The sequence below is a fragment of the Neolamprologus brichardi genome, chromosome 12 (genome assembly GCF_056152115.1).
Source record: "Neolamprologus brichardi isolate AB-2024 chromosome 12, ASM5615211v1, whole genome shotgun sequence".
Taxonomy (NCBI): domain Eukaryota; kingdom Metazoa; phylum Chordata; class Actinopteri; order Cichliformes; family Cichlidae; genus Neolamprologus; species Neolamprologus brichardi.
The window spans coordinates 22,695,447-22,708,574 of record NC_142115.1 but is presented as its reverse complement, the minus strand read 5'-3'; the positions used below and the strand labels follow the sequence as shown (position 1 = coordinate 22,708,574).

At 40.1% G+C, this 13,128-nt stretch overlaps 1 protein-coding gene across 1 annotated transcript in view; it reads left to right on the top strand.

Moving 5' to 3' along the window:
• The window catches only part of ntrk2a (neurotrophic tyrosine kinase, receptor, type 2a), a 106,060-nt gene that overhangs the window by 74,924 nt on the left and 18,008 nt on the right, over nt 1-13,128 (top strand). The window contains exons 15-18 of the mRNA XM_087849187.1: nt 2,896-3,026; nt 8,995-9,167; nt 9,402-9,557; nt 9,885-9,975. Coding sequence (XP_087705313.1) covers nt 2,896-3,026; nt 8,995-9,167; nt 9,402-9,557; nt 9,885-9,975 — 551 coding nt within the window. The remainder of the gene's footprint in view (nt 1-2,895; nt 3,027-8,994; nt 9,168-9,401; nt 9,558-9,884; nt 9,976-13,128) is intronic.

Here is a 13,128-nt window from a genome sequence, read left to right as displayed (position 1 = left end):
AATGCATGACTTGTTTGTTTTGAAATGAAAATCTTTCCCCAAACATGACCATGATACTTTTGCTGGGTAACCACACAGCACATGGAAGAAAGAACTTCCTTATGTGGACTTTGTTGCGCTTTCAAACAGCATCGCTAGCTCTTGGCATCTAAGATTGCTGCAAGCCACCAATACGGAAGGACACCCAGTGTGTATCCCTGTGTAAGGCACTGGTTTCTGACAGAAACCTGTATTTGAGGCCCGGGGACAAGAAAATGTCTATTTAGAGTATCATAGATTCTGCATCTGGAGTACTTTCCACCATCCTAACAGAAAACCCAGTATGTCGTTTTTTCTTTTTTTCATTGACCGATAGAAGCTCACAGAAATCTTCCACACACAAGCTATCAAAAATAAAAGAGAGGTTGTAGTATAGAAAACACACTGTCCTCCTTAAACCACCCACATTTTCTTTTTGTTCCTTTTAGGCTTTTTTTGAACGCAGGACAGATGGGACTGAACAATCTGCAGTCTTTTTAATTAAAATGTTTTAATTCATTTTCTTATTTGACGTTTCCTTCCCATTAATTCACAAAGGTTACAAATGAAGGCCAAGACGGGATTTGACGGAGACAATATGCAGCCTATCACGTATCATAACAAGAATTTATGAGTGTATAAATGCCTTAAGCAAAACAAAAATATCATATGGTCTTGACCTCATATTTGATGCTTTTGAATATCTGATGCAGACCAGCTGTGTGTTTCTCTTTTCTCCATAGGTCTGCAGTTACAGTATTGGGTTAGGATGGACCTCAGTAGCTTACAGTGTCGATCGATGCAGCTTCTTCAGAGAGTCTAGCTGAGCTTTAATGTGATATTCTGAGTGGACAGCTTTTCTTCAAATGCACCTCTTAATCACATCACACATAAATCTCAGCTCTTGGTGTGTGTGTGTGTGTGTGTGTGTGTGTGTGTGTGTGTGTGTGTGTGTGTGTGTGTGTGTGTGTGTGTGTGCGTGCGTGTGTGTCTAAAAGCGTGTGTGTATGTATGCATTTGTATTCAGGACCTAAACGAGCACAGGTATTACAGGATAACGTGTTTCTCTGCATGCAGACAGACATGGAGCACATTTGGCTGGCGATCAAAAGACGGGGTTTAACTAGGTTATTGTAGGGTCACAAGGCTGTTAATCATTCTGCATGATAAAACCTTGTACAATAACCGGCGAGATGCCGATTTTTTTATTTTATTTTATTTTTTTTGAGAAATCAGCTGGCGTGGATTCGCGAGTTACTTAGCAACAGAGAGCAGAGTTGTCGACTCTGATCCAACTGTGGATGAGCAGAAGGCAGGAAGAGGTTAGATGCATGAAGCAAGCAGAGAGACACGTTTTTCAAATTTACATTACTGTAAAAACTGTGTTGAAGTCGTAGAAGACAAAAAAGAAGGAATTTGCTTATTTACTTTTGCATTTATATGATACATAAATCAAGACATGAAATATGTATGCAGTAGAAAATGATCCCCAGATATACAGTAGATACAGTTATGAGCCTTTTTTGGCTTCAAAATGAAACTGGATGAGGGATGAACAGTAGAGGAATGTATCTGCATGTGGATTGTGAGTGACAGAAACCATTTATTTTAACATCCTTTTCCCTTTAGAAAAACCATGGGGTTAACATGCCCTGCAGCTGTGCTTTTTGTTCAAAAAGGAGGAAAATCCGCAGCTTCGGATTAACAGGGATAAATTGTTATAAGAGCAAAGGTTATTTTAAAAGAAAACTGACAAGTTTCAGTTGATACTCCAATGTGATACTCCAAACACAAGGTCCAGAAAACAAGAAGCAACTGGGCATTTTAGAGAAGAGTAAAAATAGATTCAATTGCTCTTGTAAATACTGGCTACTTACTGGGTAATAGTGCTGAAAGAAAGTCGGTGACGAGAACATTGCTCTTACAGTGTAATTACAGACTAATAAGTAAAGAAAAGCCACACTTTATATTACAGACCTCATGCCTCATCAAGGCTGTGTGCTATGCGCTCTGTACTTTTACTCATTAACAGACGTCACTGCAGCATGTGGGAGAAAATACAATTTAAAAGAAGGGAGGTTTATTACAATGACGCTGTGTGGATTTATTACCACATGTCTTCATGTGTGATAGGAGAAAATGTTTGGATGATACTTTTTGTCCTGAACTACAGCAACTCATAGTGGGCACACTGCAAATACACCGCTCTCAAGCACAGCTACGCTAGGTCGCAATTGTTATCCAAGGTGGAAAAAGTCATGCTATCGTGTGACTTCTAGAACTATGGAGCTAATTGTTTATGTCTGATAAGATGTTTATTTTCTTTAAGGACAGAGCAAGAATAATAGTTTTGCCACATATGCACTACAAAGATGCTATCTTCCACATGCTATCAAGTCAACATTCAAATGTCTTCTTTTTGTGTAAAATCAGATGTCTTATGATGCAGTTTTCTGTTCTTTGAGTGAAATCAAACACCACAAAACAAATGACACCAGACTGACTCACTGCATGAGCTGAAGTCATTAAAGTATAAATGGCGTGCAATCAAAGCATCAATCCTGCTTCCAGCTCCTTGTTTTTATTTGTGTACTTCAGCTTGATTTACAGTTGATGTTTTTCTGGGCCGAACAAGCACTTTTGGCTTGTTTTTCCCTCCAATTATTCCAGCTTTCTTCTTATTGGCTGCCCATCACAAACAGAGGGTTTAAGCAGCAGGTTGGTGGGCTGTGAGCTAAGATTAGAAAAGCTCCCTAAAACTGAGCATTTGGGGCAATAGAAAAGAAACGAGGAAAAAAGATTAACCCCCTCCCCAATTTATATGCATGTTTGTAACTTGTACTAAAAAGTTTTCCTCTTCATCTTTTCATTCTACAGTTGTCCAGCATATTAAAAGACATAACATTGTGCTGAAGAGAGAGCTGGGAGAGGGAGCCTTTGGGAAAGTCTTCCTGGCTGAGTGTTATAACCTTTCACCTGACCAGGAGAAGATACTGGTGGCCGTCAAGGTAATGTTGAAGTCCTAAAATTCCTAAGAAACATATTTATAAATCAGAGAATTAGACTAATTAATTTCATATTGACTCCAGTTTCTGAAAACACAAACTTCTTTTTGCAGCTTTTATAAACCAAAGCCCAGAAATGTAAATAAAATGTATCCTGTGTGCAGTAAAACAAACGGGTCAAGTTTCAACGTGAGATATTTTTAAATTCCGCTGGTCCTACAGAACGATTGATCATGTCAAAATAAAGCTCCTAAATGGCATTATTGAAGGTGAAATTATTCTTTTTCTATTCCACGGTATCAGAATTGACATCTGATACATGAAATACATTGAAAATATTGAACTGGTTCCTGAAATAGATCCATGGTATTTTGAAATAAAATCCCTCACATGGCGTCAGCACACTATTCAGAATCCATGTTGGCCTCCATTTACTGTGCTATTGTTAGAAAGTCCCTCTTTTCACGGGTTTCTCTGCAAAAATAAGGTGGAATTACACTCAAAAACCGCTGACTTCCGGGGTCAAACTGAATGGTTTCCTAGGGAGCATCGCATCTATGTGTCCATCGGTCTCTCCATCTAGGATGCTTTTTCTGCCGTTTTGCAGAGAAACAGGATCTGAACGGTGAAGAACTTCTCATTAACTATACATGACCTGTGAAAGAGCCCCCTCTGCCCCTGTCCTCTTCTGCCCCTCACTTCCTCTGTCCTCCACACTTCCAGCTCTCACCTGCAGTCTTTTATTTTCTCTCTCCTCAGTCGTCATCCTGATGCTTGCCTCTTCTCAAATCCTACACCTTCTTTTCTCTTCCTACATGTCCTGTTTGCTCCCGGCTTAGCCCTGAACCACCTGCTGATGTATGCTGCCAGCTTAGCGTCGGTTTAGACTGAACACACTTCAAAACACGGACCTGGAAATCGTGGACAGCAGCACAGTTCTTGGTTGTAGAACACGATGCTTCATTTTGCTGGCTGCATGTCAAATCTGGTCAAATGTAGGGAAAAAACGAACAATTCTCAGATTTTCACGTATGCAGTTACACCATTGAATGTTCTTTCTAAATGACAGCAGATTTGTTTTTAATTAACTAATTGACAACCTGCATACGTCAGCGTCAGTGATCCTGCTGCCAATACACTGCAATAACACAAAGTGCTGAAGGGTGATGAAAAGAGACTTTCAACAGTACTACCTCCATCCATCCATCCGTTGTTGTACATATACATATCGCATAACTTGAAACTAAAATAAAAAAAACAGTCTCGTGAAGGAGATGCTTAGAGTGTAGAAATCCAAATAAAGATAATTTCTGTTTGCAAATAAATATGTTGTCACTTCTTACCAGCTGCTTTTAATTAAAAGAAGGAGACATCAAATTAATACAAACTATTCCTCGAGGTTTTCTAGGCAAATCAAATCCCACGAGATGTTTGAACACTCAGGAGGATACACACATCTGATCTGATCACTTGAAAACAAGAGTGCTGAGAATCTGTTGTAATGACTGGATTTTAGAAACAAATTTGATTTGCCTGTGAGAGTTGTCAGTGTATTTAATTCAATCCCTGGGCAATAATTATGGAATCGCCACACTTTGATGAAGTTCATTCAGCTTTTTCCCCCTTTTTTTCTTTAAACTTTCTTAGAAATAAACAAATCATCTGACATGCAACCCCATTTCATAAATGAGTATTTAAATGGTTCGCTTTAGGTCACTGTAAACAAGCTTCTCTTTCTGTGTTAGTGCTGGTTTTCTTTCAGCTTTTCGGTATGAAATCCCATTTCATTCAGCTGATTTCTCACAGTTGTATCACAAGCATGAACTCCTATTTCTGCCTATTTGTTTTTTTGTGTTTTGTCTTTGCATTTTTTTTGTTTTCCAGACATATTGATTTGAGTTTTCTGTCATTCTATGTTGTCTATATATTTGCTGCAGATTTTATACAAGGCGTCGTATAATCCTTTCCATTGTTTAAGTAGACACCTCGCTTGTTGGGGGTCATGCTTCCTTTCAGTCAGCCAGGTGTAGCAGCAGCTTGTTAAGGTCCTCAAACTCTTTCTTTTAACTGCAGACTATTTTGCATATTTAAATTTGCACAGGTATTTGCTTTAGAAATGCAAATTTCAAGGAGTTTCAATACTTCCTTCCTCAATTCTCAGTGATTTCATCCTGCAAATGTGGTGATTCCATCATTTCTGCCAACAGTTATAATTATTGTGTCCTGTACAGAATAAAGGGGAAAGGACATGGATTATGAGGAATTCACTTCCTTTATGATAAACCACGCCATGCTTATATTGTTCTCTGTGAGTCACGCTACATTACAGGTACAGGTTCTCATTTGTATACCACATTACAATGACCTACACACACTAATAGAGCTTAATGGGCCTGGATTTCAGGGTTGTCTATCAATCAATCCGTCATCCATAATACAGAGTTTTACTGTTACTGTATATTAAACACTGAGTTGCCATCGATCAGAGGATAATTGTAACAAGTGCACATAAAAAAAATATGCATATGCACATGCACGCAGGCAAGCTCATGCAAACACATTTACGCTCCTGCATCCCATCAGTCATGAACTCCGAGCACTTTCAATAATGTTCCCTTCACGCATGTATATGACTCACCACATTTGTGAGCTGGATGTTGTTGATTGCTTTTTATTTGTCCATGGACCTGAATGTGCTCAGACTGGATGACTAACAGTGCAGTGTTATGAGTTTTAGCATGGGAATTAATGCAGCTTTCAGTACAGAAAGTCACACCGTGATTTGTAATACTCCCAGGCTCACAGGAAAGTCAGTATTTTTCCTAAACTCAACATTAATATGTTTGGCTCAATACAATGATTAATACTGGTCACAGTGGTCATTTGATACTGATTGAGACCAGCGGTGCAGTGAATAACATTTTTTTCATTTTTCTTTTCCAGTTTTTTTTAAGGAGCACACAGTACAGTACATCATAGACCCATAGACTTCTGGGAGTCATCGTCAGTCAAACTGGGATAATGAGGAAAATTATCCATGTTTTATGAGCATCTCTCAAGATTTATAAATTGTAAAAGCTTCATTAGAAGTTAATAGATCATTACAGATAAGTTCTAAACCATGCTAAGAACAAAGTCTGGGCTTTCAGCATCATATTCATCGCCTCTTATTACCTCCTGCTGGTTTCTTTCAGAGTGAGGAACAGCTGTGTTTATTTGTGGCTTTCAAACATTCAGAACTGCACTGATATGAAAAACCACACCAATAAAAATAACTGGAAACCTCAAAGCTGGTTTTAATAGCTTGTCATTGACCTACACAGCATCAGTCTTCATTTTTAGCCATTATTAATTCTATTAATTACAAACAATAAACTGATAACATTAGATATAACAGTGAAAGGTCCTGCAAAGACATCTGAGGAAAGTCAGTCAACTGACATATCCTATGCATATTCTCAAGTTACATGGTGAGACAGGGGCACAGGCATTCATATACACTATCTATACTGTAATAATCATCTTCTTGCAGTATCACCTTACAGTCTGCAGTGTACTCGACCATGCCTCTGTTTCACAGTACATTATTGGTTGAATGTAAGTGCTTAAGGTTGAAGTCTGTCTAATATTCTTCCATTTTAGTGCTTTTGATGAAAGGTCAGAGGTCATCTCATTCTGCTTTTTCTAAGTCAGCGCTCCTGTAGATCTGTATTTGTAGTCGGAGGTTCTACCTGCAATGTGTGTCATGTACAGTGGGGCAAAAAAGTATTTAGTCAGCCACCGATTGTGCAAGTTCCCCCACTTAAAATGATGACAGAGGTCAGTAATTTGCACCAGAGGTACACTTCAACTGTGAGAGACAGAATGTGAAAAAAAAATCCATGAATTCACATGGTAGGATTTGTAAAGAATTTATTCGTAAATCAGGGTGGAAAATAAGTATTTGGTCACCTCAAACAAGGAAAATCCCTGGCTCTCACAGACCTGTAACGTCTTCTGTAAGAAGCTTTTCTGTCCCCCACTCGCTACCTGTATGAATGGCACCTGTTTGACCTCATCATCTGTATAAAAGACACCTGTCCATAGCCTCAACCAGTCAGACTCCAAACTCCGCCATGGCCAAGACCAAAGAGCTTTCGAAGGACACCAGGAAAAGAATTGTAGGCCTGCACCAGACTGGGAAGAGTGAATCTACAATAGGCAAGCAGCTTGGTGTGAAAAAATCAACTGTGGGAGCAATCATCAGAAAATGGAAGACATACAAGACCACTGATAATCTCCCTCGATCTGGGGCTCCACGCAACATCTCATCCCGTGGGGTCAAAATGATCATGAGAACGGTGAGCAAAGATCCCAGAACCACACGGGGGGACCTGGTGAATGACCTGCAGAGAGCTGGGACCAAAGTAACAAAGGTCACCATCAGTAACACACTACAACGGCAGGGAATCAAATCTCGCAGTGCCAGACGTGTTCCGCTGCTGAAGCCAGTGCATGTCCAGGCCCGTCTGAAGTTTGCCAGAGAGCACATGGACGATACAGCAGAGGATTGGGAGAATGTCATGTGGTCAGATGAAACCAAAGTAGAACTTTTTGGTATAAACTCAACTCGTCGTGTTTGGAGGAAGAAGAATACTGAGTTGCATCCCAAGAACACCATACCTACTGTGAAGCATGGGGGTGGAAACATCATGCTATGGGGCTGTTTTTCTGCCAAGGGGACAGGACGACTGATCCGTGTTAAGGACAGAATGAATGGGGCCAAGTATCGTGAGATTTTGAGCCAAAACCTCCTTCCATCAGTGAGAACTTTGAAGATGAAACGAGGCTGGGTCTTCCAACATGACAATGATCCAAAACACACCGCCCGGGCAACAAAGGAGTGGCTCCGTAAGAAGCATTTGAAAGTCCTGGAGTGGCCTAGCCAGTCTCCAGACCTCAACCCCATAGAAAATCTGTGGCGGGAGTTGAAAGTCTGTGTTGCTCGGCGACAGCCCCAAAACATCACTGCTCTTGAGAAGATCTGCATGGAGGAATGGGCCAAAATACCAGCTACTGTGTGTGCAAACCTGGTAAAGACCTATAGTAAACGTTTGACCTCTGTTATTGCCAACAAAGGTTATGTTACAAAGTATTGAGTTGTATTTTTGTTATTGACCAAATACTTATTTTCCACCCTGATTTACAAATAAATTCTTTACAAATCCTACCATGTGAATTCATGGATTTTTTTTTTCACATTCTGTCTCTCACAGTTGAAGTGTATCTCTGGTGCAAATTACTGACCTCTGTCATCATTTTAAGTGGGGGAACTTGCACAATCGGTGGCTGACTAAATACTTTTTTGCCCCACTGTATATCTCTATCATATACTGTAGGAAGACAATCAATTATTCATGTAGGACAAGAGAAACTTTTCTATATTTTTCTTCTTATATGTGAAATTAATACACACCCCGTATCGCTTTCATTTCCTGTAACTCGCCCCCGAACACGCACACAGTCATTCACTTCCACTTCACATACACTCTCTGTCATGGATGCTTGTATTACACAAGCTCCCTGACAGATTTCCTGATTCATGGAAGGGAGACAAAGATTAGTTTCAAAGGGAACAGGGAAACATAATGAATGTAAACAGTGCTGTACTTTGTAATGGCTAGCATTAATATAAAATGTCTCCATCTTTTTCCTGCCCTGCTGTCATATCGGTCCTTGTTTGGTGCCAGTAATTTCACACTGTTTGTGCCATGTTGCTATAACTCACTTTTATACGCACTTTTGTATTGTTTTTTTACACAGTGGACCTCAGCCAAATAAATTGGAGGAGAATGAATCCACTATGAAAATGACCAATTGGCAGAAGAGTATGTGGTATAATGTGTGAGGTTTTGATTTGTCACTTTATTAAAATGTCATTTGTGTGTGTGTGTGTGTGTGTGTGTGTGTGTGTGTGTGTGTGTGTGTGCAGACACTTAAAGAGGCCAGCGAAAATGCCAGGAAGGATTTCCATCGTGAGGCTGAGCTGCTGACGAACCTTCAGCATGAGCATATTGTCACTTTCTACGGAGTGTGCGTGGAGAGCGACCCGCTCATTATGGTGTTTGAGTACATGAAACACGGTGACCTCAACAAGTTCCTCAGGCATGACTCTCTTCTTCAATATGTAAAATGGCAAAATTTAAAATGTGTTTTTCTCTAAAGAGTTTCTATGAAAAATGAGCGATCAAAGGATTAAAGATTAGGAAGCTTGCGTGTGCTAATCCAGCTTAATCTTCTACATACTCTCTATTAGAGGGACACATGTAAACATCTTACGTGGTTGATACATGGCTGAAAAGACGAATGATTATTATTTCCCTTGTTTTTTTCTCACAGGGCTCATGGTCCAGATGCAGTTTTGATGGCAGAGGGCCAGACCACCAGACCTGTGGAGCTGACCCAGTCTCAAATGCTACACATTGCCCAGCAGATAGCATCTGGCATGGTCTACCTGGCATCACAACACTTTGTGCACCGTGACCTGGCCACAAGGTTTGTAAAATACTCTGTTAATGCACATTGTGTTTGCTTGTTCCTAACAGATGCCAGATGTGTCATTAAACATGAACTTTTATTCTGATCCTTGAGGAATTTATTTAAAACTCAGTACGAACAATCGCTAATACCACCTAAAAACATCTAACAAGGAGAAGTGTAGCTATTAGCGGGACCAGTAAAGTAATCAGCTAGAGATAATCTGTCAAACAGTCATGGTAATAACCATATAATAAGATATATGGTTGTAGTTTAACACCCTTCATTTTAACTCAGCAACGTGAAACATCTTTATTGAGTCTCACTGTGTTTGTTGTCCAAAAGGAACTGCCTGGTGGGTGAGAACCTGCTGGTAAAGATTGGAGACTTTGGCATGTCAAGAGATGTCTACAGCACTGACTACTACAGGGTAGGTGTATGTGTCGATATCTTTTCAGGCCTTTCTTTCAGCCTCCCCTCCCTCCCTGCTGCATGGGTGCCTCTCTGCTACTCCCCTGCATGGGCATGACTGATGGACGTGGGGGTTTGAGTAAGACACTCCCGGGGATAGGTTAACTCAACAGAAGGAGTTGGAAATGGTTAGCATGTTTGATTAGGTGAGTTCGTGGGGTGTTACATTTGCTTTAAATAACTAAAAAAAAGTACAGGTGAAAGGAATGCTTTTAAAAAGATCCATGTTCTGTGTTTTTGAGCATTTTTGTGTACCGCAGGGATATTTAGCAGCTTTTCTTGCTGTGCTTGGATAACTCAGGGGTACAAAACAAAACTGAAAGTGTGTGTTTTTCTTTCTGCAGATAATCTGTTACTTTTCCAAAAGGCCAAAATCTAATCAGTTGTATTGATTGATAGGTAGTTGGACTGTCCATTTTTCCTGCCCTTTCTCTCATTCTCTCTGACAAACCGACACAACTGACAGTGACAGAGCAGGAGAGAGAAAGAGGTAGAAGACTGCAGGCATTCAATGGCTAGACAATCGTTTAAAAATTCAGAAAGTCTACAAATGATGGATGTATCATTCAGCGACGGTAATTTTGCAGTAATAATTTATCTTAAACAGAAATGCTCATTGTAGTTATGAAAATCTATATTTCTAACTTGCTGGGAAACAAAGTTGTCTTTGCAGTTTGTTCTCCTTTCACACGTTCCCCGTGCATAATTACACATATGTACTTTGGTATAAATTGTAATGTATATGCACTGTATTGGCATGCTGCTATGAGAAAACACAAGTTATTTTTTTCCTGTTTCTCATTAAAAATATTAAAATTGTCTGCAACTACTGGGGCTAAAAAAAATGAAGTCAAGTTAGAAGTGCCAGAAACTGCAGTTCCTTTAGTGGCCACTTGAGGCTTCCCACGTTAAGTGAGTCTGTTTCCTATTTTCCCATCTATATGATGATTTCTTTAATTTCTTTTACAAAGTGCTCTACAAACTGAGATATTGGCTCTCTTACGAGTTAGCAAACATAAACTAATGTAAATCAATTAGCTGCAACCAACGTCTCGTTCTGTACTGGCTCAAGATGGTGCTAACCATGTTATAAAAATTGTAACTTTAAACATGTATTAAATCCAGCTTCAAAGTCATTGATAAATCTGTGTCAGTTTTAGGGAATATGGCTAAATTTGAAAGGCTTGTGTGACTGACTGATTTGCCAGCAAAGGCACAAAGCGCTGTGCGCAAAAAGAGTAATATAAATAAGAACATTAAGTGCCATAACAGCAAATAACACAACCTGTTTATTTTATTGTGTCTTGCACAATAAAATAAACAGGTTCTTTGATTATGTATGGAGAACAACTAAAAAAAATGTGAGCGTAAGTATGAAAATGGTCATTTTTAAACAGTTAGTGCAATGCTTTTGGTAAATCACTTGAATTAAGGGTAAAACTGCAGTATTATTATCCAAATGTTTATGAGCCTTGCTATATCTGTGTCTGTGGATTGCAGCTGTATGCTTTATGAGTATAACTTACTAACCAATATGTTCCTTTTCTGAAGGCTTCCTGAAGACTGTGCCCATCCTTTATATACAGTCTGTGATTTCCTCACAGAAAGCTTCTGATACCACACAAAACTATAAATGCCACGTTGCCTGAATGACTCTTTTTTAAAAGAACATAAAAAATGCTCTTTTTTCAAGGTCTTTGATCATGACTGTTGACATAAAATCAAAATAACAGGTTATATTTGGCATCAAATTAAAGATTGGTTTGCTGCTATGGCATTTTTTTGTGCTATCTCTGTGTGACGACACACAGCAAGCTCCCCGCTCCTCCTCCTTCCTTTCACCCCTCCTCAATAAAGCTAAGTGCTGTGGCTGTAGTCATGGTAACGGCAGAGGGCAGTGGCGGTGGGTCTCTTACTTGGGTCTCCAACGTTTCTCAGGAAGAAAAGTAATCAGAGAAGTTCTGTTTAGTATGCTGAGGCAGTAGTGGAGAAATAGAGGTGGAGAAGGAGTGAGATGTAAGTGTGGGAGATGGAGGCAGGAGGGTGGCAAAGCGATGAAAGGAGAGAAAGGCTTGGAAATAAGGGAGAAGGGGGGGGTAGCAGGAGAAGAAGAGAAAGAGGGAGGAGAAGGAGTGGGATGCCAGAAAAGAAGAAAACAAGACACAAATAAATATCCAAAAAGAGAGACGAGGCAGTAATAGAGCGATACAGGGGCATACGGCACTGCTTAAGACGGCCATGGAGCAGCATATCAGAGTAAAATGACAAAAAAAAAGGACAGAGAGGTAGACAAACAGGAGAAAAACAAAAACCAGAATAGAGGCACAGGAGGGTGGAAGCTAAAACATAGTGATTCAGCCGTATTTCAGCATCCAGGAGAGACAGAGGTGTGTGCGTGAGTGTGGGGGGACGTGTAGAGTGTAGGGACCCAGTCATGCTCTTGCGTCAGACAAGTGAAGATGAGTCATAGAGGAATTGGACCCCCACCCCCCCACAACCCCATGCCTGTGTGTGTGCGTGTATATGTGCAGGGAAATAGATGCAGAGGCGTAGGATTGAAGGGGCTGTGATGACGTCATTGAATCCCCTGTTACACAATGAACCTGACAGGCGCTTCAGGAGACAGACAGGATGCCTCAAATCAAACCTTGAGCCTTTCCACACAGGCTCGGTGTGTGTGTGTGTGTGGGCGTATGGGTGCGTGGGTGGGGCTCGACTCCAACACTACAGCACATTTATTCATTTTCCCCTAAACTGATTTTATGGCCAAATGTGTAGGATGAAAGAAAATTAAGGTTTCATGCCTGACTGTTTTACGCTGCTGACACGGCCTGTAGAGCAGAGCTGACAAATCTCTGAGTAATTTTTTTGGGTAGTGGGTGTATCGACCTTGTGAAGCACCTGGAGAGGTGACAGTGAAACAGTTATCTGTGGTTAAGCAAATGTGCATCAAGACAAAACTGAGAGGATGTAACACAAATTATTCAACTGCTCATTGCTCATGTTCATGGCCTCATTGTACCCTTTATGTCATTATTATTATATTATTATTACAAAGAAAGAGACCTAATTCACATACTGCATTGGTTACCAAGAAATTGATGGGGCAAAGCTTTTT